The following is a 27,828-nucleotide window of genomic DNA, read 5'->3' on the forward strand; positions in this document are numbered from 1 at the left end:
AATCGCAAAGTCGTGATTAGCAAAAGGCTAGGCTACAGTTCCAGGCTAACAACTTTTTCGACCCTCACGGTTCCTTTGCCTCGGGTGGATGTGGCACACGCCAGGACAGGGGTGGATATAAACAGCAAGTAAACACTCTAATTTTAAACTTGCACTGGAAAGCACTTTCACAATGGGGACAGTGGCGCTCGCTCCGTGTCTCCCAGCGCACTCGCGAGGGCCCCTCTGCCGGGTTCAGTGTCCCAGATCCTCCCGGTGCCGGGATCTGGGAGTCCGGGGAGGTGCCGGGCCAGAGAGAAAACTTCCTGCGGCCGACATGAGCCGGGGGAGCCCGAGATCTTCCCTCCCGCGCGGCCAGCGGAGAACGTGAGCGGGGCTCCGGGAGCGGGGGAGAGGGGCGGAGCCGGCGCGGGGGGCGCGCGGGGCGCGGAGGAGGCGCGGAGCCGCGCGGCACTTGTCCTGTAATCGATTGCCGAGCGCGCCGAGCAGGCGGCCGAGCGCGCAGACACGCGCCCCCGCCCCGCCCGCGCGCTCGCTCGTTCGCTCGCCGGTCTGCCCGCCCCGCTCGCGGCTCTCACGGACCGGGCGCTCGCGTACGACACCCCCACCCAACCCCCTCCGGGCGCGCGCCTCCTAAGCCTGTGCGCGCCACCGCCGCCACCGCCACCACCGCTGCCCGCCCTCCGCCCGCGGGCGTCTGCGCGAGCCCGGCCGGCGGGGGAGATGTGCTCGGGCTCCGCCGGATCGGTTTCTCGGGGTTTGACCAGCTGTCCCGGGCTAACCCTGCTCCTCGCTGAAGATGGAGGAAGTAAAAACAGGATTACCCTTAGCTACAGATCCACTGCCTTAGTTTCCACCACCAACTGCAGTGCACAAACACACGTTAGGCACAGGAAAGAAAGAAAGAGAGAGAGGGAGAGGACACACTAACAGTAAACACAAACAAAAGGGTGATGGGATTATTTTACTGCATGCACTGCTGAGGTAAATCTCCGCTTGGCTTTTTGCGTGGGGAAGAACAGCTCTTATTTGTCTTCTGATTCATAGATTATCTATCAATTTGTGTATGGTTTGCAAAGGGGTGGGGGAGTGTTTTCAAAGTTAAGTGTAATGATATGGAATCTTGTTTAACAGTGTGGTGTGATCGAATGACTTGTTGCTGTTAACCAGTGGTAATAATAATATAGGCGCTTTTCTTTGGGGAGGGATGATGGGTTGTGGTTCTGATTAGGGAAATGATTTCTGTAAAGGACGCTCAGGGAATTTCGTTGAAGATGATGTCCTTTGCCTTAATGTATTGTCCCCTCCTTGTAATCTGCTTCTGGGATGTTAATGGATTAATCAGTCTTCGTCTTTATAGCTGTCATGGATTTAGACTTGTTTTTGCTTTGTTTTAACTTGAATTCCAAGAAGAAAGATCGGATAGCCTGGCATAGATTGCAGCTGTCTAGATAGAGGCTATTATACTGTTGAGATTGAAAACAAAAACAATAATAATAATAAAGATCTGGTGTGACACATTGTATAAAAGCTGCAGTTAAATCGCTTTGACAGGTTCTGGTATGGACGAAATAGATGGAGTGAAAATTTAATTTCTTTTTCTTTCTTTCTTTCTTTCTTTCTTTTTTTCTATTTTGCCAGAGGCCACAAAACAGTCCTGTGAAGTTGGCCTAGGTTCCTTGCTGGGTTCTGCCTGACTGTCCCTCCCCTCGTACCCCCCCCCCTTCCCCTTTTTCTTTCAGTTTTCTTGTCTTAGCTTTTGGTCGATTCTTAAGGAACCGGTGGATCAAGTTTTTTCTCTTCTTGTTAATCGCATTGCTGTAGCACTGACTGACCTCTCTCGTTCTCTCCCTCCCTCTCTCTCTTTTTTCCTCTTTCCTGAAAGTACGTGGTGCCATTCCTGAGTGACTTTTCCTACTAAGACCATCCCAAAGGGACGAGGGGGCGGGGGCGGGGGAGGAGGAGGACGAGGAGGAGGAGAAGGAGGAGGAGGAGGTGTGGGGGGGAGTGTTCCTTCTCTCTCATTTCTTGGTTTTGTTTATCAGCCGATCTGTTTGCTGGATTTGGTCTTGGAATGACCCACCTGTAAAGGGCTTTCCCTCCGCCTCGCCTTCAACTCTGCAGGGGGCTTGGCCTGGAGGGGGCCAGGGAGGGAAGGGGGGGGCACAAAAAACTTCTTTCTTTCTTTCTCCGATTCTCTTCAGCCCGACATTGTCACCTCCTCTTTGAGGGGTTAGAAGAAGCTGGGATCTCCCGACAGAGCTGGAAATGGTGATGAATGTTTTTTAATCAAAGGACAATTTCTTTTGTATGTACATTTCGTTTCTCTTTCTCCCTTTTTCTTTTTCTTTCTTTTCCTTCACTGAGGGTTTAACAACCCTTTCACTGTTGGGGCAGACTTCTTTTGCTTCTAACTGACGCTTCTTTTTAGTATGTGTGTTAAATGTGTACATTTTTAAAGAGATAGACTCATTTGTAAGATCTCGGTAGAAACTGCTCCCCTGTAAACTTTACAGATCCCTTTCTTTAAAACCTTACGTAACCTAATTGAAAGAATTTGATAAGAGTAGAGCAGGTCGGAATTTAACTGCTAGGTAGTTACTGAGAATTTGATCTGATTATACCATAAAGAAAGAAAGAAAAGTTTTTGGGGGGTGGGAGGGGGCAGGGAGGCTGGTGGTGAAGGGGAGGGGAGGGAGAAGGGAAGTGGTTTTGGAGACAAGAAGTGAAGCTGCCTGTTTTCCAGTAAGTAATGGAGAAATTCCAGGAGCCAGGGCTAAATATACTTGGCGATCAATACAGAAATGGCTCATTGTGAATAATTTAGCTGCTGGTGCTGTGAGAGTTTTGAAACTAAAGGCAAAAAGGACCCGGGCCAAAGGGGAAAAAAATAAGTAAAAATCTTTTCAGGACTTGTCAATTCTTTAACTTTTCCCCTCAAAGAATACAGTTAGATTATCGATCTTCTCATTATGTGAATCAAAGCTAGGGGGTGTTGTCTCATAGAATTTACTTTTGTTTCTGGAGATTAGCTGCTATTTTGTGTTATTGATGCATGAAAATCATTCCTCATACTTGGGGAGAGGAAAATGATTCCCTCGTGCACAGCCAAAGTTTCTGAAATGTTGGAAATCCAAATGTCTTAAGTAGGCTTGGCATTTGTGGCCAGCCATAGTCTGGCAGGAAATTAGGGTACGTTGAACAGGTGCTTACACAGAATTTGGGGTAGGCTAAAATATCAATTCAAGCCAGAGTTGGCCAACTCCTGCAGAAGTCTTTGGGATACCGTCTAGTACTGAGTAGTTTTGTTTTGTTTTGTTTTCTTATGTTTTGTTTATCCTCCGCCCCCACCCCATTAGAACACGATGAACCAACTTGCAACAATTGTGAATAGAACCGTCTGTATACTAGGGAAGTACTCAAACTGCAGGGCGATTGTGGGAAGTAGTGAACAGTAAAAGACTTAGATAGCAGTTAAAGTTGGCAAATTCAAGATTACCACCTCCTCCTATATTCCCCCCAATACAACAGGTAAATTTTGTTTAAGAGAGTCTTTCTTCTCTTGCTACAGCCCATCTCACAGGACACTTAGCGTCCTTATCCTATCTCCAGCAGGAATCAGATCATTTGCAGTGAGTTCAGTGACTTGCAAATGAGCACGCACAGTACATTGTAGCATGTTTCTTGGGCACAGGTTGCAGGAGCAACATGGACTACCTGCTTGGGGCTTGAAATAGGTGAAGAATTTAATGGCAGATACGGGGAGGAATCCTTGGGTAAAGGTTGCAATCTTCTGTGTTCCAGCGCTGCACTTTGACTATGGAAACAGACGCTATTGATGGCTACATAGCATGTGAGTATTCCTTTTCATTAATTTGCTGTGGGCAATTAAGTGAGCTTCGTGCTACCTGTGCGCGAGTTCCGGAGCCATGAGTTTTTAGTACGGGCGTTCTAGCTTTCTTTGCTGGTCACCATTTCACCTTGCAATGGATACAAGGAAGTATTATCAGAAGCAAACTAAGAAAGGGGCATAGAAATCTACTTATTTCAGAAAAGACATTATTTAAGGCTTGTAGCCAGCAGATCTTTAGTTTCTTATTTGATTGGTTTCCCTGTTTAATTTAAATTTAGAATATGTCAGGTTATAGTTATTTCTTCTAGTGTGTGTATGTGTGTGTGTGTGGGGGGGGGGCATATACTAAAGATTTACTGCTAGGTAACCTAATTTTCCCAGACACATAATATGAAAGAATTAACTTTTTAAGTTCATCTTTTTTTTCCTAAAAAAGCAAGCTCATTTGAATCATCCAGCAAACATTTTTTAAGATACTCACTTTAAGTACTTCATATTGATTAAATTAGATTATTAAAAAAGTCTTACTGTTTTCACTACAATTATTTTGGACCTCAGATGGTCTCTATTGCCATTGACCTGTAAGAGTGTTATGATAATAAAGTTTGTTCACTTTTTTATTATGGGCTAGGTATGTGTGTGTGTGTTTTCCCTGCATTTCATTCATTTGCTGCGTATTTTATTTTCTTGTAGTTTCTCTTTAAAAAAAAAAAAAACCAGCATGTTTCTTGAGTGTTCAGTTCTGCATGTTCTCTGAATATTAGGCAGTCTGAGTAATTAGATGTTACATGACAATGAACAGAAACCAAAAGAATGTATTTTTTTTGAAAGCAGGTGACAATGAGCTTTCACCTGAAGGGGAACATGTCAGTATGGCCATCGACCTTACCTCGAGCACACCCAATGGACAGCACGCCTCACCAAGTCACATGACAAGCAGTAAGTCTTCATTTTATGATTGTTATTTTTTTAAATTCTCAAGTGAGAAGTTTAGATTTGTCAGGTCTGTGGGGTCTGCTCACTCTGGAATGTAGCTACTGCTGGTGGCTTTCGCTAAGAAAAGAACAACCCAGATTTATTTCCGTTCATTCTAGTATCATAAAACATGAGCCTACTTACTAGTCTGAACTGTCCCAAGGTGGCGTTTGCTAGCTGGTGCCTACCTCTGCCGGGTAAGAAATGTTATTAGCATTGGCTGACTATTGTTTTCAATTTGAGAGTCACGTCTAGATTTGTTGTTTGATTAAAAAAAAATAGAGAAATGTAGACTTACCAAAGGACTCTTCATGGTTATTTAAAAAAAAAGAAAAAAGAAAAAAAGCCAAAAAAGCCAAAAAAGAAGTAGAAGAGGAAAGGTTTTGCTGCCTTGGTATGAAGAAGCATCAGTGGTAAAATTGAAGTGTTATTTGCTTTTTCAGAAAGGAAGAAAAAGCAATGTACAAGTTTCTCCTCTGGAGGATTTGAAGTGACATGCCATTGAACATTTGTGGAACTTGTCGTTCGCATCCATTTCTTTAAAAACATCATTTTGTTTTACATTGTTCGGAAGTGGGGAAAAGAGTGTTGGAAGGATGTTTTTTGGTTTGTATGAATGGCAGTTTGGCTCTTTAGTGTTTCTGACATGGGATGTCATAGACAGTGTTGAGTGTGACAGAAAGGCATGCTGTCACTGTGAGAGGACAAGGTGCGTTTATTTGTTAAGTTTGTCTTTTACCTAAAATGTCTTGTCAGATTAGTTAATTCAGCGCAAGTGGTCTGCCACTCTGACTCAGAAAAAGCTTGAGGTGTTGATTCCTTTGGACTTTGGGTATATGTTGCAGTCTTAAACTGAAAGGTTGATAGTAAGTTTAGTTTAATTTAGAACTTTTCTTTTTTGGAGATGAGGGAGACTTTTCTTCTTTGAAGATTTAACAACTGGAGAAAACCGAACCAGCATCTTTATTACAAGCATATTTTTAAGTCAGTTCTGGTTATCTGAGAGAACTTTTTTTTCCTCCTCTCTTCTAGACTGACTTAGGTTATTGTAAAGTTAGAAACTTTATAATTAGTAAAGACTGCTGAATTCTAAGCACAAGTATATAAGTTACTCTTGGATATATTTTATATGTCTTCACTCTCAGGTGATTTTAGCCATTGGCTTGAAATTCTGATTGAGCTATTTGACTTTACTTCATTTAAAAGTTTTCTTTCTCTTTATGAATGAGGGAAACTTATTCAGGACATTTCTTTCTTGAAGCAAGCCTTTTTGATGTAGAAAGGAAAAAATATTGGTGTTGTTGCGATTCATGCTGAAATATATTGTTAATCTCTTGTAATGGATTTGTAGCACTTTGTTTTTTTGCTTATTGATTTGAGAAAAGTTATATTACTGTAATAGTATATTGAGATTTTTCACTTTAATATTTAATATTAGTACTTTGGTAGTCTATGGTTCATTTGTTAGAAACAACTTTTTCATAAAAAATGTCTAGTAGGTTAAGTTACATTTACATAGAGCTTCTATGGTATTGTAGTTACTTTTTACCTACTGTTAAAAAGAATAACAGTAATAATTTTACATTAAGTAATTTGCATTACATACATAATTACATAAAGTATGTAAAATACAGAGTAGTTGTTGATTGGACTAGCCTGTAGGCTCTAGTCACAACCAGAAAATTAGCAAAAGAAAAATAAATAAATAAATTAAACGCTTTCATACTTAGTTGGTACTTTGTGATCTGCTTTTCTTATTGCTTCAATCAAAAAGGCATTTCCCTTCTCTTTTAAAATAAACATCACAAAGTATAGAAATGGTTAATTTGAACAAATAAGCTGCTTTTGTTTCTTTGTCCCACACTAGGGCTTTTCTCACCCAAGAAGAGTAAACTGAGGTTTGGTAATTTTGTGAGTTTTGTTTTTTTAATTTTCTAGCCTGTGGCAATTCCATGTTCGTACAGTTTTTGGCTGAGTGCTACAGTGTTTTCAGAGTTGCTGCTTAAATATTTTGGCTCTCACTTCAGAGCTGTCTGGTGCATCCTTTCTGTAGCCTCTATTTACAGTATCTAGGTTACCCACTTAGGTGTTAGATGGGGAAGATACCCAGTTTTCCTCTCTGGTAGATCTAGGAGAATCGTCAGCATTTCACATTGCCAAAGCAAGTAGAGTTTGAGAAAGACTCTTGTCTGTTAATTAGAACAGAGTCCTAGAATTGGTCACTCTGATGTTTGAAACTTGGAGTAAATTTTGTATGCAAGGCCAAGCATCACTTGCTTCGTTATCTATTAACATATGATGTTGCCATTAATAAATGGGAATGACATGTTCTCTGCATTAAAAAATATATTCAGATATATTTCTTATGAGGCTGTTTCTTTCATGGAAGGAGTTAAAGTTTGTATTGGAAGTATTAAAGCTAGAAGTCAGTGTGAAAACTTTTCTGATTGCATAAACTAGTGTCTAGTAGCAGGAAAGAGGCATTTATGTGTAACTCCATTAAGGAATGATAACCTATTTACTCTGCCTTCACGAAAGGGGTCAGCATCACTATAAGGTACCGATCATCCGTTTAGTGGGCATGGTGACTGTTCTAAGATGAAGAGCATCTGTACACTGAGTGCCATCTATAGCATAAAAATAATGACAGCAGCCATCATTACTTGACAGTCCTAGAATAGAGCCAGAGCCACTCCGGAGAGAAGGAAGAGGGTTAGGAAGTCCTGACACATACAGGGTTTGGGGTTTTAAATTCACGAGTAAGATAGCCTTCAAGGAAGTAGCAGATATTAGTGATCCTAACATCTTGTAATGATTCCTTCTTGTGTTTTTAGGGTGATTTTTTCATAGAACACTTCAGGCTTTTTCTTCCTGGAATACAGATCTCTTCCATAAGAGGATGAGCACTGTTGCCTGAGATCATTAGTGTCTCTGTTGAGATCGCTGACAGTCTTTGGTGTCCGGGATGACAGTGTGTGCCTTGATGGCTATTGGAAACACTCAGAGTTAAGCGATTTTAGAAACAGAATCTGGAAGTTAAGGATCTGAACTAGACAACTCAGACAGAATGATATAAAAATAATCTGTATGATGTTCTGGCCTGTGAGATGAAACTTAACCTCGTGAATTTCAGTCTGCTTTCTGGGTTAGCTCATTCCCAATTCTTGGATTCCCACTTCTTTCAGTATCAGTTTTAAGCTACTCCATACTTACAAATGACTGTTTTTAACATTTAATTGTTTAAAAACAACATTATCTCACTAACTAATGTGCATGTGTGTGCACATGACACGGTGTGGACAGCAAGGCCACAGACAAGGCCAGCTCCTGCCGTCCACTGCGTGGATCTCGGGGATCAAACTAAGGCTCCCAGGCTCGGCCACAAGCTTTTTTGCCCACTGAATCATCTCAGTGGTCTTTGAACATTGTTTTAAGGTTCTAAATTCATAATTTTTCTTTCATCTACTCTTATGGCCATACATGGCTTGTCTTAGCAGGTTATAACATACATGATAGGAAACTACCCTGGGACTTAAACTTTAACGTTTCTATGACTTCCAAGCTCCAGGAGGAGTGGCTCTGCAGTCAGCGCTGTTGATGGCCAGCCAGCCTGACGGCCAGGTGGCATGGATGGAATCGGAAGAAGTAGTCATTCTAGTTTTACAAGGCCCCCACCAGTCATCAGGTCAGGGAACCCAGTTCAGTCTTCTCATGGTGTTTGTTTCATTCCTTCTTTTCACAGCGAGTTTCCATTTTTAGAACACAGTGAGGCAGACGTGTATTATGAGGTTCTAGTTCTTACATGTGCCAACTGAGGCTGGAAGAAATCACTTGACCTCTGGCATCGCCTAAGAGAGACCAAATGCCCACAGTTAGGATGTTATCTGACGAATTGATTAGCTAGCTGTCTCTGTAATGTCACCCTGGATGGTGTCTGCTGAGTCCAATGTGGAGTTTTAGTGACCAAAAAACAAAAACAAACAAACAAGACAAAAAACCAAAACAAAACAGAATTTCAGAAGTAGTGGAGAATTGTTATGAAGGTGGCACAATGTCAATATTCTTGTCAAGCTGCCCTCCAGTGGGATTTGTATAATTTAGCTCATTGTAGGATTCCTTGGCTTTCTGAGCTTCTTCTGCCGCTTAATTTGGCAGTCACCCTCGGTTGCATTTCCATAGGGCACACCCTAATGAAACACCAGATTAGTTTGATATAAAGCTTAGCTTTACATTTTTGGACGCTTTGCAATGAGGTTCGGGTATGTGTGTGTGTGTGTGTGTGTGTGTGTGTGTGAGTGTGTGTGTATGTATGTATGTATCTCTCTTTGTGTAGGTTTGTGTGCATGTGTGCATTTGTGTGTGTATGTGTATGTGCAGGCAGCTGCATGTGTGTCTGTGTATGTGTGTATGCTCTGTGTGTGTCTGTATGCATGTATGTATCTCTCTGTGTGGATGTATGAATGTTTGTGTGCATTGGGTATTTGTGTGGGTATGTGTGTGTACAGGGGGCTACATGTGTGTCTGTGTATGTATGTTTGTGTGTGTATGTGTGTATGTATCTCTCTCTGTGTGTGTACGTGTCAATATATATTGACATTTAGTTTTCATTTGCTAGAATTTGAAAACCACAACCAAGAACCCTGATTTCCCAGCTGTCAGTTAAGTGTCATGACTGTATCAAAAGCAGGAAAAAAAAAAAAAGGAAAAAAGTTTAAAAGAAAGTAAGCAGGCCATTGACAGCAAGCCACTGCATCTCTTCCTGTGTCCCTCGTCCAGCCTGGCCACTCCATTTAGGCAGCTTAGAGGTGCGAGTTAAGGTCTTAGGCAAATAAGACAACTTTCTGTCGAGAAGTTATATACCTGTGTTGAACTCTCTCCCTACTATTGGAAGTCCCTTTTTAATCTTTTTAAATGTGATATGGTTGATTAAGTTCACTGGGAATCTTCCTGAGAGCCAGAAAGGCCCGTGGATCTAGTGCTTCTCTTCCCTTTGATATATTGATCAATTTTGAATACTGATCTATTTTGATCTTATGATATTCTAGAAACTAAGTATTACAGTCCAAAACCGAATCAGAATACACTGTTGTATTTTCCTTTTTTTTTTCATACTTGGAAATGATATGAAATATTTAGGAATACTTGTGAACTTCGTTTTCTTTACAACTCTTATCACTGTTGGATTGCGGGGAGGGGGTCGGCTTGCCAATGCTATTGAGGCCACACCAGCTTCTTAAAGACTGTGCGAAATGCTTTCCATACTGTTTGCTCAATCTCCACTGCACTGCTCTGAGGAGGGGAAAGAATTTCTCCATTTGAGAATTTCTCCATAAAGCTGAGCAGCAAAAGGTGTGTGAGCAGCCAGTGACTTGTGTTAGAATTTCTGCTTCTTTGATAATCTACTAGCTGACCCCTCCCCCACCCGCCTCAAATATGAAGCACGCCATTTTACTTGACACCTGTTGGCTTCCACGGCTCACCTATAATTTGAAGGTAACTGAAACTGACCCCACCGGACTGTTGTGATGAGGTTTAAAAGTGGTCACTGATGAGAACTGTTCAGCAGATCTCCCGACATATGGTTGGATCTGATGCATGGTCACTGAGGGTATTGCCCAGAAAAGTCCAGTTAGTTAATTCATTAATTAATTTTTACCTATAAATGGCTCACAAAAGAAAGGGGTTGGATCTATTGATCCAGATACATTTGGAATCTGCATCTATTGGTCTGGCTGTTTACTGCATGGGGCCATGAGACAGAGACAGTATTTCTGATAATTTAGTATAAAAATAGAAGAAAGATATCAACTGTTCTTTAGTGCATCTACAAAGCTTTTAGCTAGAAAGTCATAGAGTTGGTTCACATGCTGGATTTTTCTTTTACTGATTTCTGCATTCATAAGTAAAAGTTTTTCATTTGGGTCTATCTATTTCAGTTATCGTTTGTGCCCCAAAGACACCAGTCAGTAAGAGCAAAGAGAAAGCCCTAATGGAATTTTCTATCCATGTGTACGAACAGTTCTTTTCTACAGTTCCCATCAAAAACTTAATATCATTGAATGCTTCTGAATTTAGTATGATAAATTCTGTTATAAACATATTATTTTCATTATATTCATGAGTGTGTCTATATGGGGATAACTTGATACAAGTTCAGGTGCCCATAGAGAAGGGAAGAGAGTGTCTGGTCCCTTGGAGCTGAAATGATTAGGCAGTTAATTGGTTCTGGGAACCAAATTCAGATCCTCTTCAAGAGCAGTATATATTCTTAGCCCTTGAGCCATCCCCCCATGCCAGAGTGCCAAAAAATGTATCTCATAATCACTTTGCAAGCCACATTATACATTTTTGGTGTGATAGTTTAGTTGTTTTTAGTCAATTTAAAATATGATTGTCAGTCTTATACATTTGGCACTTTGCTTTATTATTCTAGTTGTTCATTTAGCAAATGTTTGTCCGCTGGTCTCTACAAGGTGAGATGGATGGAGAAGTATAATATACTTCTCCAGTACTCTGGAACAGTACTCTGATGGAATACACAGAAATTTACTCTCAGTATCGTACTGTGGAAGGCACAGTCTTGATTATAGGAGGTGAAAAGTCATATGATATCAGAGGGAATTTTCTAGAGAGAAGCTCTTTGAGCTGACATGTTGTAAGTATAAAGGAGTTAGGGGGAAAGTGAAAGACTTTTATTAAATGGCAACTCAGAGTGAGGGGTGAGAAATACCATAGGCATTCTGGGAAACAGAAGCAAGAAGGTTGGTATTTCTGGAGTGTAAAGAGGCTCCAAATTCTTTAGGAATCTGAAGTCAGAGGTGGCTCTGGAGAATTAATCAAGGTAGGACACTGGAATACCTTGTGTGACAGGAAGCCTGGCTTTAACTTTTAGTGGAGCCCAGGGTGCTAACAAAGCAGGTGACTTGAGGTTTTTGATTGCCGTGGTTTTAGTGACTGTAACATAAGGGGTTTTAGGCTGTGGATGGGCAGTCGGGGAGAGGGGCATCTTGACCAGGCTGCTGTAATGATTACGTGGATGAGACTTTGACAGTGGAGTTAAGGAAGACTAGTGTTGAGGATGATCCTTCAATTCCTGGTCTTTTTGGAGTGCATTCTGTCAGTCAGCAAAGACAAGGAATTCTTAAAGCTAAGTTACTGGGAAAAAATTCTAGTTTTGAATTTGGGAGACTATAGTACTGGGACGGGCTTGATGGAAGTATAAAATCTTCACTGGTGACTGCTCTGCCTCTTCATTTCCATTACTTTGCCCCTGTTTTACTTTAACACTAGTTTAGTGTTTCTTAAAAATCCATTCATCAGGAACTGTTAGAATTTTGATCAGTGGCCTCATTTACACCAGTAAGTAAAAATTCTCTGTTGAAATGAATAGCACATAGCTTTGTAAACTCTTTGCTTAACAGAATCCACCTCCCCCTATTTTTTTTCTATTTTCAGAAGTTAACTTGTGTGATTGACTCACTGGTTTTTAAATAAAATATTGCAACCCTTCTCTTTGTAACATTTGTGGTATATTTAGTATTATAAGTTATATATATTTAAAAGCCACAATGCTAATATGTGCCACAAATCCAAATGTTTATACTCTAGTAAATTACCTTTATTCTGTAAACTGTATCTTTCTTAACAGCAGTATAGTTTATAATACTTGACTAGTTGCTAGTTAAGTGCCAGTTAGTTTTCTGCTCCATAGTCAAACAGTTTTAGCATTCTAGTCCAGATTATTTTTGAGAACTTTGAAATACACATGTGGCTTCTATATGTATTATTTATTTAAAAACCTATAATATTACTAGGGAATAATGTGTTACAACTTATTCCTTAATTAACATTTTATTTAAAAATATATATTAGAGAATTCGATCTAAAATTGTAATTTCTTAAAATGCCATCATATTTCACATTAATGTTAATGACAAAACATCTGAAATTTACTTTACGTATGAACTTCAGTACTCTCTAAAATATGTATTTAATTGACCTAATAAACATGTATTAAACACTATCTTATGTAATACATGGCTGATATTAAGGAATTGAAAACCCTGAGGTGTTTTGAACAGACCATCTTTAAGGGTTCAGGTGAATTGCTATTTCATTCCAGAACACTGGGTCCCCTAGTCTTGTGAACTGACTGCATGAGTAATGAGCAAAGGTGCGAGGTACAGATTCAAGTATTTAATGGTATAGTGCATTCAACCCCACAATGGAGATAGTGCTGTCTATGGCGCTGAAGTTCTTTGATCCAGTTTCTTCCCCTTTAAATGGTAGTGGCTTTAGGCTCCCAAGCTCTGGTTTCAGCCCAAACCTCAGTAATAATAATAATGATGATGATGATGATAATAATAATAATGATAATAATAATAATAATAATCTTCCTCCTCCTCTTTTTCTCCTACCTTCCTCAGCTAACTCAGCCAAATCCCATTTATTACCTACATTAACACATGTAATCAAGTTATAAACAATACTTCCTGGCTTGATATCTATTCATTTTCTTTAACGTGATTTATATCTGTCTTAAATGTATTAAATGTTGGTTATATAGCTCAGCTCCATGAAGGCAATATCACATTGTCTGCACAGGCTTCTTCAACTCCTACTGTCATCAATTTCAACTCAGATTCACAGAAATGTTGACCACAGGTGGGGTGGTCAGCAGTTTAAGAGGCTTGAATGCCGCCTCAGAGCTCTGATACCTGGAAAAGTCGACTTTAGTGAGCTCAGGATTGAAAGCACAAAACCAAAGCATCAATTCCCTGGAACCGCTGACACCATCTGACCATCGCAAATGAGAGTCTATCTCAAAATTACAATACTAAATATTAGCTATTATAAAAGATACTGTAAATACTGAGTGTTACGTAAAGAATATTTTTCAGAAGTATTTATATTATAGGACTACCTTAAAGAAACAAGTCTGAAATTTCTTCTGCTATCATTGAAGCCTGTGGTCATATTTTAGCTGTCTCTCTAGTTCCCATGTGTAGCATACCCTATAGGTACTTACTTAAGCTCATCATATTGCATATCTATTTGAATGAGGTGATTTGACCAAGTTGAATGAATTTGGAATTTTGCTTTCTTAGATGTTAAGTAATATAAAAAAAATTGCCTATATTTTTCTAAGTATGTGTTTATTTTATAATATCTCTTATCATCTTGAAGGCAGTCCCCAACAGATGATCTGTTCGGTTTTATAGCCCTCTTTATGTTTTCCTTTATACTCATTTTCAGCGGGGCCCAAGATAACGATGCTTTAAGTGCTTCCATGAGGTATCATCGCCTCTGTTGCTATTGTGCTGTCTTTATGCAGAACGTTTAGAATTTACGGATTGAATTCTATATGTAATTTTAAAGGCAGCTCTCTGTCACTTACTTAAATCTGTTTTTAGTAGCATATACAAGATGAAATGCTTCAATTAACTTTTCTTGTGCTCTGAAGATATTTTGAAGAGCAGGCAATTAATCAGTGAAAAGTCACGTTCTAATAAATTAGCATTCATGGTGTCGACACCCTTGACACTCTTGTCATTCCTCTCTTATTATCATTGAAGCCGTAGATCTCCTTACACCTGACTGTGTCAGCTCTGCCTACTTCGTACTAAATGGAAGGCTTGGCAGTGTTCTGAAATGCTGGAGGTACTACTGTGTCCTCTTCCAGATGAATTAACATGAAGCATTTCTAATTGAGTTCTAAAGAGGCACCAAATTCCTTCCTTCCTTCCTTCCTTCCTTCCTTCCTTCCTTCCTTCCTTCCTTCCTTCCTTCCTTCCTTCCTTCTCTATACTATTTAGAAAATTTCTATTATGGCCATTCTTGTAAGGGTTCAATTTTTCCTTTTGTTTTCTAAAATGTACGCATTTCACTGCATGATAGTTAAATGCAGAAATAGATTTTTCTTATAAACTGCCTTATATATGATCTTTGAATTAGACCTGCCAAATCTTTATCTTTTAGATGGTGAGGTGTCACTTAAGTTCGAATACACTGATTACTGTTTGAGTTGAAAAGTGGACTGAAAATTTGTTTAATTAATTAGTTAATTCATCCATTTCTTTTACAAAAGGGAGAAAAGCCAAGATCACTTCTTTATCATTGGAAGTTGAAAAGTAGGCCCTTTAATAGAATTTGTACCTGTTAACTAATAAGTAGGCAGTACCCAATCATTTAGGGTAGTTCCTTAAAATTACACACAGCAAAACTACTACAAATACATTATTTTGAAATATAAAGTGAATTCTAGTATGATATTAAACCTTTATAAAGTTTTGAAAACAGTAGTTAACTCTGCTGCTGTAGACTGAGACCTAGAAAAAGAATACTGGCATTTGTTGTGTATCTGAAATTCTCAAGAGTGTGATCTGTACTCTGTTCATCTGTCTCGAATTTAGGACTCAGTGACTATGTAGGCTCCAGATCTAAGGAACCGAGCAAATTAATAAGTAGATGCCCGTGCATCTTAAAGCAACATGAAACCGCAGGTTGTTTTTGTACAAGTGACCACAATGAAGCTAATTCTGTTGATGTTCTAATGAGCTTGAGTGACTTTAGTGTGAGCAAAAATCAACAAATCCGATCCTATTAATTAATTAGACAACAGATCTCATTCCGTTTTATACACGATAATTCTTGTTATAGTTTATATATGAACATGCGCATAAAACTACAACTAAGATAAAACTTTATTCTTTGTACGCAGTTTTACGATTTGTAAGTGTAGGCAGGCCTTCTTTTGTTTTTAATTCTAAAGCAGTTTACATTTTTTTCTTTTTAAATTTGTTAAAACATTTATAAAGAAAAAATTACATTTGTTGCTTATGCAAATAAAATAACAATAAATGAATGTAGGTAGCCATCTTTCAAAGAAATAAAGTGTGGAGCTGTTCTGTAAGAGAGCTGATTACACCTGGGGTACCCGGAGCGTAACCCCAAGTGATAATGACATTGCACCCTCTGAAAATGGTCAGGTGCTACAAAAATACTGAGATCTGGGGGAACTTCTGCATGCAAATATTATCCTCATATCTACTGAAGCCTAATTTGGTTTCTGTAAAGTTTTGAGATTTTGAGTTTTGTTCTGTTTTGAGACAGGGATTCTCTATAACATTGGCTGTCCTAGAACTTTCTCTTTAGACCAAGCTGGCCTGGAACTCATGGGGATTTGTCTGGCTCTGCCTCTTTGTTGCTGGGATTAAGGGCGTGTGCCATGCCCCCTGCTGGGTGTGTGCCACCCTCCCGCCTCCCCTGCTGTGTGACATATTTGTCTTAATGACCATACCACAGTTGAATTTACACATAATGTTTTATTCCCAAATGTGGGTGATATTCATTCATAGGTTAAGATGGCGTGCACTTAACAGTGCACATCAAGATGCTAAAATGATTTCCAGCAAAAAGCCAAAGGAGACATTGTAGCAGATAATGGCAAAAGAAATCCCAGTAGGAGTTAAAATTTGCACAGAGATTTTCTGCTCCGTTTCCTATAGGATGACAAGCTTTCTTCTCCTAATAGCCACCTTCTCTCTTTTGTGTGCCCATCAGTGTGTGGCTCCATTGAGTGTTGCTTCTTTTTTTTTTTTTAAACATTTTGTTTGTCTACTTTCATTTCTGTGTGTAGGGGCATGGGTGAGACCAGCAGTCAGTGTAGGGATCTTCCTCTGTTTCTCTCTATAGTGCTGTTATGAGAGCAGACCTCTCACTGAACCCAGTGCTCACCAATTTGGCTAAACTGGCTGCCCAGTAAACCCATGCGATCTGCTTGTCTCTAGATCTTCCAGAGCTAGGAATGCAGGTGCATACATCTGTAACTGGCTTTTTTTTAAAAAAAGTGGGTTCTAGGGATCTGAACTCAGGTCCTCATGCCTGTGCAGCAATCTACAGCAAGCAGTTTAGCCTCTTAGCCGTCTCTCCAGACTAAGTATCGCTGGTTTTGTTTTTGTTTTTGTTGTTGTTTGTTTTGTTTTGTTTTTAATGTGAACATATTTAGACAGAAACTGGTTTTAGTAAGATGACTGTGGTATACTGTTAATGTATGGCATAGAACCAGTGAAATAAGGATGGGGGTGGGAGAGAGAGAGAGAGAGAGAGAGAGAGAGAGAGAGAGAGAGAGAGAGAGAGAGAACACAGAGGTAATGGGGTAGGGAGAGTGAAATAAGAAAAAGAAAGAATGAGAGGGTGCAGAGGTGTAAAGTAACAGAAAAATCAAAAACAGCTCAAGAATCAGAATAGGGAATTCATCAATGAGGAAAAAACTACTCTATTGAAATTGGTAAAATAAGAGTGAGCAGAGTCAACAGGCAAATGGAAAAGGATCCCGCTGTTCCTTTTCTCTCAGAAAATGTAAACAACAGAAAAATGAAAATTTATCAATCAAGGACACTTCTTCCCTGAGTGAGTAATCTGCCATTAAGAGTGGCTCCCATGGATAAACACTAGATTCAGACCACGGGCTTCTTCGGATACCTGGATGTGGAAGGATGCGTGGTTGGGGAAACTGGTGTCTTCAGTGTTTGAGCCTAGAAGCACTGGCTGGTAAAACTGCATCGAAGGCAAGGGCAGGGCTTGCGATGGAGCTCAGTTGGTGCAGCGCTTGTCTGGTGTGCACAAGGCCTTGCGTTCTGGGTCCAGCAGCACGTAGACCAGGTGTGGGAGCATGGGCTTGTCTGTGATCTTGGCACTCGGAAAGGAAAATCAAGATCAGGAGTACAAGGTCATCCTGTGCACAACCAGTCGGAAGCCAGTCAGTCCAAGCTAAGTGTGTGTGTGTGTGTGTGTGTGTGTGTGTGTGTGTGTGTGTGTGTGTCTGTGTGTCTGTGTGTATACATATATAGCCAGCAGTGCCTACAACAGATTGTCTAAGGAACTGGTGCTGTGACTGAAGGCCACCTTGGGCTCATTGATGGGTTTTATCTTTTCCACAAGGCTTTGATACTGTACTTTGTATATGAGCTATCCCAACTAGTATATTCTAAGATGGCCAAGGCTGCCTTAAATATAAGTCTTGTTACTAAGCCGCCATTTTCCTTCAGTGCAGTGGGAAAAGGCCGGGGTGAGACCTGAGTCTGACAGTAACTGTGAGGACTCTCCCTGTCCCTCCCCTTCTGGAAGGTGACAAGGACAAAGGCACTTGATGCTCCTTCAACACAGGAGATGGGTTTTTGCATCCAGGTGTGTTTCCAACCTGTTGTCATTGCCTCCTGAAGTGTCTCCTACCCAAGTACTGAGTGAAAAGAGTCTCTCTGTAAGTCATACTCCTCCTTCTGTCAGGGTTTCAGAACCCCCATCTTAGCTTTTACCCGTTGAACCATTTTTTTTTTCCTGAAATTAACCCTGTGTTAATTCTTCAATAAAACTTTATGAGTCACGAGATGGAATTTATGTGTAAAGAATAAGTTTATGGAGCTCATAAATAGTAAGGTCAAGCTGAGCATGGAGGTTCAGGTTTTTAATGCAAGGATTAGGAGGCAGAGATAAGTGGATCTCTGTGAGTTTGAGGCCAGCCTGGTCTACCAAGTCAGTACTAGGATAGCCAGGGCTACCCTCTTGAGAAAATAAGAAGTGAAACAAAATCAAGGAATGTGCTTAACATGCTCAATGAAATGATTTCTAAAATGTATTAAGAGTAGCCAGGAAGTTGTTCTATGTGCCTTTAATTCCAGAACTTGGGAGAAAGAGGCAGGTGGATATCTGAGTTCAAGGCCAACCTGGTCTCCAAAGTGAGTTCCAGAACAGCCAAGGCTACACAGAGAAACTCTACCTTGAAAAACCAAACCAATAAACAAACAAACAAATAGACAAACCTATTAAGAGTAATTATTTTATTTGTAAGATATATTTTGTAAAATAATTTCACATCCCAAATATAATATCTAAATAACTAAAATTACATGCAATATTTAGTTAATCTCTCTTAGTCAATCTCTTTCCCTGACCCTGATTCTTTTTTTAAAAAATATTTTTATTTTCTATATTCTTTGTTTACATTCCAAATGATTCTTACTATGTGGGTATCCTGGAAAGATCCCTTGGGATCTCAGCCTGATTTGTAAAATGCAGGCATTACCCAGTCATGGTAGTATTAAACATTAGAAATGAGGAGTACATGTTCTCTAGAGTGATGACTAGCATATAGTAAGTTGCACAGAATGATAATTATTAATGAATTGTTTATAAGATTTGTAAGTTGAGAAAAGCTGAGGAAAATGCTAAGAAGGACCCCATGTCTCTGTTAAATTCAAGTTATGGTATTATTGCAGGGTCTTTTAAGAGAGGAAAGATTTTACTCTTTAATTTTCATTGACATCATTTTTTTTAAAGTAGCCTAAATAATTATTCAAGAACTTAACAAGCGACCTGAATCTCTCGCTAGATATTTTCCTTTTCATATGTATGGGTGTTTTCAGGTAAACAAACTCACAAATATTATTTGAAGCTAAACATGTACTCAGATATAAAGCAGTTATTAATGCTGTTGTATTCAAATCAATTACTGAAGCAATGAAAACGAAATTACCTAATTAAAGCAAATCACAAACAAACCTTCGATGTTTGTGTGGGGAATAATTGAAGTGGTAATTACGCAGTAGTAATGCATTTCTTTTAAGAATGGCGACCCAGAAGCTCTGTTTGGGGACAGGGCAGAGCTGCAAGACTTACACGCCTTCCTACTTATCTGGGTCCAGAGTGATGTACTCTGCTTCGCCTTTGTAATTCTTCTTTAAGGTGAGCTTGTTTGCTTACATGCTAAGATGAGGCCGTGAGCAGGCTCCTGAGGTGGGTTCTACTGGTTCACGAGTTGCAATACTAATCGTCCTGTATGCCCTTCATTATACCGCCTCTCTGTTCCATACCGCAGAACTTTGTGTCAGACTGCTTTCTCTCTTATCCTCTGAAGAGTCAAGGGCAAGACAGAATGTCCTTCCCATGGATTTCATAGCAGAATATATATAAAAAGGTTTTTTCATGTATAGACATTAACTGGTCTTTGTTCAGTTTCCTAGGTGGACACATGATCGATATCTATTGCCTACCCTTTGTTTAGCAGAGTTGTCTCTAAAACTTGGGAAGAGTTCATCTCTTCTCTTCTTTCTCATTACTTGCTGACAGTGGCCCAGCTTATTTCTCCAACTGCTTGGGGGCAGGGAAATGACCATCTATGTGTGATTTGTGTAACCTGAAGGCAGCAGACAGGGTGAAGCTTTGAAGTTGGGTTGCACAGTGTTTTCTTTGTTTTTTGTTTGTTTGTTTGTTTTGATTTGATTTGATTTGATATGAATTACTAGTTTGTAAACTAGGGCAGGTTGATGCTTGTCTTTTCTGGCTGTAGGGATCTATACAGGAACCTCAGAAAGCTTTTCTTACAGTATCTAAGGCATTTCAAAAACTCTGTTGGTTGTTGTTTGTTTGTTTGTTTGTTTGTTTGTTTTAATGAGTTCCCCATTTACACAAAGGCTAGCCAACATGGTGCCCAATGTGGTCTCTAGGTAAAGAAAGCTGTCTATGGACTTTGGGGTTCATATCAAGCTAATCTGTGTGAATTGGCTGAGTGAATTAAACCCCTGTCCTAGTTAGTCTAATGTCTCCTGATTAAAAAATAAACAAACAAACAAACAAACATGTGTTTGGTCATTTCAATTATGTTTTCTGTGGAGAACACCAGAGAGCACATCCTCCAGTTTTAAGATGGCTGCTGAGTGAGCTCCAGCTTAGACTTTGGTTAAATGTCTTCTCTATACTCATCCGAGCAGAACACTCAATTGGAGTAAAAGCTCAGGGTGCTTGGGGAGTTTATGTGGCTTCAAAATAAAACACTTCTTCCTGGTGGCATCACTACTGTTCAGAGTGTTTGGTGCAGGAGTGTTTGGTGGATAATAGCCAGATGTTCACACCACCCAGACAACCGTTATATAACATATATATATAACTTATATATATATATATATATATAAGTTAAGAGGCAGAAATGGTTGGAGTTGTAAAGTCACTTTTATTAGTCTTCTTTCTAATGATGTTTCAAATCTCTCGGATCCAAGTGCTTTCAAATATAAACTGTCCCTTCAGAAGACCCATGCAACACTATTGGTTTTATTTAATTTTATCCTGAATTTAGAACTGAAAGATCCTTGAGAAACGTAGGACTCCAATGGGTGTTTTTAGAACTGTCGGGCTGCTCTGTCCATAGTGGAGGGGAGGCCAGACCTCATTTCTCCTCCAGCGATTGTAATTATCACATCTGTCCGTGATGTCCTTATTACAGTAGTCTGTGGGGTGAGAGACACAACCTTCCCAGAAGGTTTCTCCCTCAGTTTAAGCTTTTCCTTGAAATATTGTTTAAATGTGTCTAAAACATGTCTAAGCTGTTTGTCAATGAGCATCCCTTACTTAGTCTTGCAAGATCCCTAGAGCTGAAAGGCTGTGAGCTCATTAGTTTAGAGAACATCGAACTGTCATTGTTTCTTAACAGGGCATCTTTTCATTGAAATTACTCTCTCTCTCTCTCTCTCTCTCTCTCTCTCTCTCTCTCTCTCTCTCTCTCTCTCTGTGTGTGTGTGTGTGTGTGTGTGTGTGTGTGTGTTTGTGAACATGCAGGCACACATAAGGTAGTCATTGGACAACTTTCAGGAATAGGCTTCCCTTCTTTCCTACAATATCTTCCCTACCATCCTGTGGGTCTCAGGATGAACTCAGGTCCTCTGGTTTGGTGGTGAGCATCTATGTCTGGCCATCTCCCCTCCCCAGGCCATTTCTCAATATGAAATCTTTTTCTACCCATAGCTTTTTTTCCCCTTAATGTTACAGCAAAATTGTGTGCCATTTTGCAAGCTTATAAAATGTAATTTGGTTGGCACAAAGATCTGTGAATTAAGTCTTTAATATTTAACTGGAAAGCAGCAGGTTTTATCCTAACTGAAGATCCAGGCTTGAGTTTGTAAATCTGTAGTAGCAATTTAATGGTAATGGGTCCTATGCATTTATAGGTTGAAAAGAACCTTTCGTGTTAATCAATATGTAGTTGTCTGTCTGTTTTTTTCCCTTTTCTTTATTTTGTGAGTGTTTGAGCCAGTATAAAATATTTTTTAATGTGCTGTAATTGTTTTAAATCTCAGTTTCAAAATTTGGTGCCCCCCCCAGATGCCCCAGGACTCCCAGGGACTAAACCACCAACCAAGGGGTATACACGGTTCCAGCCAAAAAATGTGGCAGAGGAATGCCTTGTTGGGCATCAGAGGGAGGAGTGGTCCTTGTTCGGTGAAAGCTCAATAGGTCGCCCCAACAAAGGGAAATCGAGGCAGGGGAGGTGGAAGTGGGTTGGGTGGAGGGACATATACTTGGAGTCAGGGGGTGGGAGAAGGGGTTGGGGGTTTTTGGGGAGGGGGTAAACCCGGGAAAGGTTTTAGCATTTGAAATGTAAATGAAGATTATATTCAATTATAAAAAAATTTGATGGCCCCAGGTGTCCTTACCTTGCTACAGTGGACAGACATTTCCAGTCCTATCGTGACATAGATAGCCCTGGTTAAACTAAATGGGTCACAAAACCAATCCAAAAATTGTGACCCTGGGAAAAATAGGTCTGAATGGGAGGTGAGGGTTAGTGGAGGCAGAAAAGAGTTAAGAGAGAGGGTGGAAGAGAATAATCAGGATATATTATATACTTGTATAAAATTGTCCAACAGCAAATTCAGTTTTTTAAAAAAATGGTTCAGTTTTAAGGACAAAATCAAGGAACTGCATGGCCCTCAAGGACAGTCGGAGTTTACCAGCTCCACCTGCTTCCTTTTCATTGTTAAACTTATGGCTATTTGAAATTGTGTTTTCAGGATTATGTGTCTGAATAGTCACGACTCTGTAGACTGTTGCTATTAATTGTGCTTATCATCTTATTGCAAAGCATTTACTGTTTTAAAAGTCCTCATGCTTTGAATGTGGTGGGCTCACTTTGTGAGCCCCCAGCTTAGCCATGAATATGGTTTCCGGTTTTCCTTTTCTACTATGTTTGCATTTTCTGCATTGTTGTGTATTGAGGTAGAGGAGTTGACCCACCACTGAGTTAGCATCAGCCAGGAGAAGTGTGAGATGTGTCATCTTTTCTAAGGGAAGGAAATGGGGGAATCGTCCCCTTCTGCAGGCATTGTGTAGTCAGTGGAATAGAGAATCTACTGTTTCCCTTCATCTTCAGACAGTCTGTCTCCATCAGCAGATCCTCTTCTCTCAGGATTTCTATAGAGGCTTTAGATAGATTTGACAACAACCATCTCTAGGACCTTTGTTTTCTCCAGACTTTCCAGTCATTCGTCACCCAGTGATTCTCAAGTAGTTCCTGAATGGAGGCTGGTTTTACCATACACTGTCCTGTAACTTGTTAGCAAGTATTTATGCCTAAAATGTCGAGGCCATTTATAACTGGTGTTCTGCCTTCCTTATTATTTCCAATAATCTCTACGGTCAATAGAACTGGATTTCCTAAGCCAGACTCCATTGCTATGAATGAACTTTGCATTGAAGCAGAATAAATGCAAGTCTGTTTTCAGTCTGTAAACCTGGCTTTTTGTTTGATTTTTTTTAACACATAAGCATATTCTAAATATTAGAGCAATCAATTAAAAAAGAGACATATATTATTCTATTCATTCTTTCCTGCTTTCTCTTGATTTGACAAATTAATTCCCTTCTCAACACTCTTCCTATATCTTCACTGAAGATGTCTTTCTTTCTTAACTCATTTCTTTGGTTGCCTCTTGACTGAAGCTCAATAGTTGTATAAGCCCTTCTTAGACATTTGTTAATTTTTTCAATTTTATTCCCTCCACACTGTCTGAAATAATTGAATTTATGTTTTTTTTCTCCCAGTACGTACTTGAGGACCTTTATCAGTCTTGGTTGCTGTGGTAGCCTCAATATAGAGTCATGAATTAGTTGATGAGAACTCTCTGTGAAGCAAGCATGGTATTTTATACTCTGATGTCCACTCCAGAGCCCGCACTGTAGAGATCTGTATGCAGAACCAAGATCACATAGGAGAGACATGGTGGTAAAAGTGGGCTGTTGCTTTCTCCCATCCCATTTACCTGAGTGTTTGCTTCATTTATAACACAGTGGGTACTTGGATGCTCTGGACCACAGCTGACCATGGATAATATATTTCTCTTTTTGAATTGATTGCTATAATATTTAGAATATGCTTATGTGCTAAAAAAAAAACCAAACAAACAAAAAGCCAAGTTTACTCTCTCTAAATTTCACCCTCACAAATCTGTTTTTTTCACAAACCTATTTTTGTTAATTTTACAATGGTAACTTTATTTAGCTTTCCTATTTGATTTTGTATTATACTTAATAGTATTTTAATTATTATGGTTCATTATCATTGGAATTTAATGGTCTTATAGTACTTAGGAAAGTAAATGCTTTATAACAACAATCAAATCTCATTTCTTTAGTTCCTAGAATGTTTGGAAATACAGTTTTTTAAAAAGTTAGTTAATTCTATAAGAAATACCTCATTGCATTTTAGAAAATCAAATGTATATAACTCAAAATTTTGATTAGGACATGAAAACATGCATATTATATAACTATTTTCATTATATGACCATTGCCCATCATGGCTCAAATAAGGTGTTCAGAGTGGGATTAATTGTCTGGAAGCAGGTGGTATTATTTAAACCCCACAACTGGAAAATATGGGTATTAAGACGTTAATTGATTAGTACTTTTACACGTTGTTATCCAGTGATTAAGGAATGCTGGGTGGAACCAGCATGATGGGATTTTCTTTTGGAAAATAGACTCTTAATTGTGATGACGTCCCACTGGGTATCCAATAAAAGTGATATTTAGCAAGAACAGTTTAGGGTTTAAACATACCTTTGTGTTGTGGTCATTTACAAAGCTTCTGATGCAGATCTTGAGAGAGGCTTGATGTTTTATGAAGCATAGCTCTCGCCAATGTTCCATGGACCCTGTCACCACAACCTGCCAGTAATGAAAGGCCTTTAATAAGCATAACTGTCTTCTACCTGCTTATTTACAGTTTTCATAGCTAATGAATTAAAAGAAAAGTCCACAAGGACTTGATTGTTCACCTCTCTAATAGCAATTTACAGATGATAGGTGCAGTGGCTCTTACACACAGGGCCCTATAATAGCTTTTGATGTAAGGAGCTGTTCACCATTCTGTATTGTGGTTGGAACCAGAGAAACAGAAAATTGGTCATTTCCCGGCAGAGAGCAGTAAGTTTCAATTCAGTCAAAATGTTGTATGTACTGTGATAGGTTTATAATTATTACCCAAAGATTGATGTTTTTTTGGGTGAGTGTAAATTTGTGCAGTGGTAATCCATTAAGAAATCAATAATCAGGCCACTGTGATGTGTGGTTCCTATTCACTGTTATAAATGTGTGCCAGAAGCTGAACCTAAGGTTTTTGTTTTGCTTGTGTGTTTCATGTTTGTGAGTATATGTGTGTGCATGTGTGTGTGTGTGTGTGTATGTATGTGTATGTGTGTGTTTGTGTGTGCATGTGCGTGTATGAGAAATCATAGCTGGCACGAGAAATAAAGAAAAAACATATATGTATATTTCTTTTTATTCTTATTTTTATGTGGTCTATGCATTTGTTCATGCGTATGCATGTGTGTATGTGTGTGTATGTGTGTATATGTGTGTGTGCATATACGTTCATGTACTTGTGCATGTCAGAGTATGATCAGGTGCCCTTCTTGTTACTACTTGAGACAGTCTCTTACGGAACCTGGAGCTCACTGATAGCTTCAGGGATCCCTGTGTCCCTCTCAGCACTGGGATTACAGGTATAGGGCTCTGAGTCTAGCTGTTTCTCTGGATCCTGGGGATCTGAATCAGCCCCATGCTTGTGAAGCTGGCATTTTACCAATGGAGTCCTCGTCCCAAGCCATTTTACTCTTCTCTTTTGATCAAGTGTCCCCATATGGAACATTTGCTTAAAATTTGCTTGTTTCCCCAAAGTTTTAGAAAACTTCCTTGGATCTCTTTTAGATGGTCCCGTCTCTTTTGCTTCAATGATGCTTTGTTGTTTAGTATTGGGAATAGTATTTGTATGCTTTAATTAAATAGTCGTTTCTCTAATCTGGAAGTAATTTATTGCCACATCTGCATGGTTAGGGAAGTTAAAGATGCATGCTTTTTAAATTAAAATCCTAACCTTAAAGCTATGACCTCACGACAAACAAATGTAAGGTTTACTTATAGCCAGTACTTTTTAAGCTCTAAGTTGGATGTCAATGGAAGAAGTCAGGCATAATGCAGAACTGGCCCTGTTCTCAAAAGAGCTTGTGTTTCACCGAGAAACAGCAGAGATCTGGGGAAAGGCAGCTGCTCTGCAGCCTTCCTCTCTGTAGCTAGAATTTCGGAGTTAACGTGTAATAGTGCTGGACATGATAAGGTGTGCGGTGAGTTTCATCCCACAGGATATTGCAACATTCTACAGAGTCTGAGACTCAAGAGCCAGCCATTGAAATAGAGATTATAAATCAAAATGTTGTAAGAACCTAATATTCAGTTAAAACAGTGAAGAAAGATGTAAACAAGAAGTGAAGCCTGACTGGTTTTTGCAGCACCAATGCTTACGTATCCATCGCATCTTTTAATGTGTACTGCCACGTGCACTGTCTGCGCATATATCCCCTTTCTTGGTGACAGTGCTAACCGTGTGGTGTGTATCGACCCATGGCTTGATATTTTTTATTTATATTTTTTTCATATTTCTTCTTTGTTCTTGCCCTCACATACCAGCTATATATTGGAGGTGTATGGGCCTCTCCCTCACTGGAAGGTTTATTTGTTATTTATCTGATCTCTGCGGATGAACATCTAGGTTGTTTCTAGCTTTCAGAAGGAATGTCTGTGTCCACCCCTGTCAGTGTGTGTCCTATGTCCCGTAGAATGACATGACTCAGTTCTTTCAGGATGATTAACTCTGCTGGAAGTCCTCCAATGGGCATTTCGGTAGATAAAACAGAAAATTGTCTTTTGAAAATATTATTGTGCATCACCCCTAACATTGTGTGAAGTTTTGGGATTGGTTTTTGTTTTGTTTTGTTTTTTTCATTTGACAAAAGTGTATCTTCTCATTTTGAGGGTATCTAAAAGGGAAGAAAATGGTATGTGTGCATAGTTAATGTTTTTGAAATGATATACTTAAACATCATTTCACTTTTGTTGGCGAAAAGTCTGTTTAATTTTTGCCCCAGACAAACACTTCTGCCTAATCATTTAGGAGGTATTATAGTTTAAAACAATATTAAGAAATAGCAGCTGGGAGGTGGCACACACCTGTATTCCCAGCACTCTGGGAGGCAGAGACAGGCAGATTTCTGAGTTCGAGGGCAGCCTAGTCTACAGAGTGAGTTCCAGGACAGCCAGGGCTATACAGAGAAACCCTGTCTCTAAAAAACCAAATCCAAAAAAAAAAAGAAAAGAAAAAGAAAAAACCAAAAAGAAAAAAAGAAAAGAAAAGAAGAAAGAAAGAAATAGCGAAGAAAAACCATTTTTGGGGGGGAGGGGTAACCCTCCGTGTAGTGGACTGTGGACATGGGCTGTGGACTTGATTTCATTTGAAACTGTCCCCAGGCTGCTGGAGTCTGCATCGCTCCATCCACATCTGTTGAGTTGCCCAGAAACCCACAGCCTACGCCTAGTGCCCAGGAGAGCTGGGCTCTGGCAGCTTGTCCTTTATGGCCTCCTCATGCAGGAGCCTTGAGTCTGGAGGAGAGCTAAGACAGCTCATCGTGTGACGCGGTTTTTACAGGAGCAAATATGCATGGAAGTGTGTTGTAGCATTTGGCTTCCTCTGAGACTGTCCCAAGGGAAAAAAATGGTTCTTGACCTGTTGAGAAATATGCATATAGGCACAAGTTTGCTCCTTAACATGAAGAGAATCCTGAGGTAGGAAAATCCTGTGTGTCCTGCCCTTCTCTCAGAATGGCAGTTTGAGGGAATAA

The 27,828-nt window shown here is 39.6% G+C and overlaps 1 protein-coding gene across 9 annotated transcripts in view; it reads left to right on the forward strand.

Annotated features, from left to right (window-relative positions):
• The first annotated feature begins 324 nt into the window (after positions 1 to 324).
• The window catches only part of Ikzf2 (IKAROS family zinc finger 2), a 148,819-nt gene continuing 121,315 nt past the window's right edge, over positions 325 to 27,828 (forward strand). For 2 of the 9 annotated variants that reach the window (XM_052192542.1, XM_052192548.1), the window contains exons 1-4: positions 1,781 to 1,884; positions 2,205 to 2,308; positions 3,805 to 3,853; positions 4,685 to 4,792. In XM_052192542.1, the coding sequence (XP_052048502.1) occupies positions 2,279 to 2,308; positions 3,805 to 3,853; positions 4,685 to 4,792 (187 nt within the window). In that variant the 5' untranslated portion in view covers positions 1,781 to 1,884; positions 2,205 to 2,278. Of the gene's footprint in view, positions 367 to 682; positions 985 to 1,780; positions 1,885 to 2,204; positions 2,309 to 3,804; positions 3,854 to 4,684; positions 4,793 to 4,867; positions 5,026 to 27,828 lie in introns of those variants that run through there. The other 7 variants (XM_052192543.1, XM_052192549.1, XM_052192547.1 and 4 more) reach the window with 6 other exon arrangements.

Source organism: Apodemus sylvaticus, chromosome 9 (assembly GCF_947179515.1).
Source record: "Apodemus sylvaticus chromosome 9, mApoSyl1.1, whole genome shotgun sequence".
NCBI lineage: Eukaryota > Metazoa > Chordata > Mammalia > Rodentia > Muridae > Apodemus > Apodemus sylvaticus.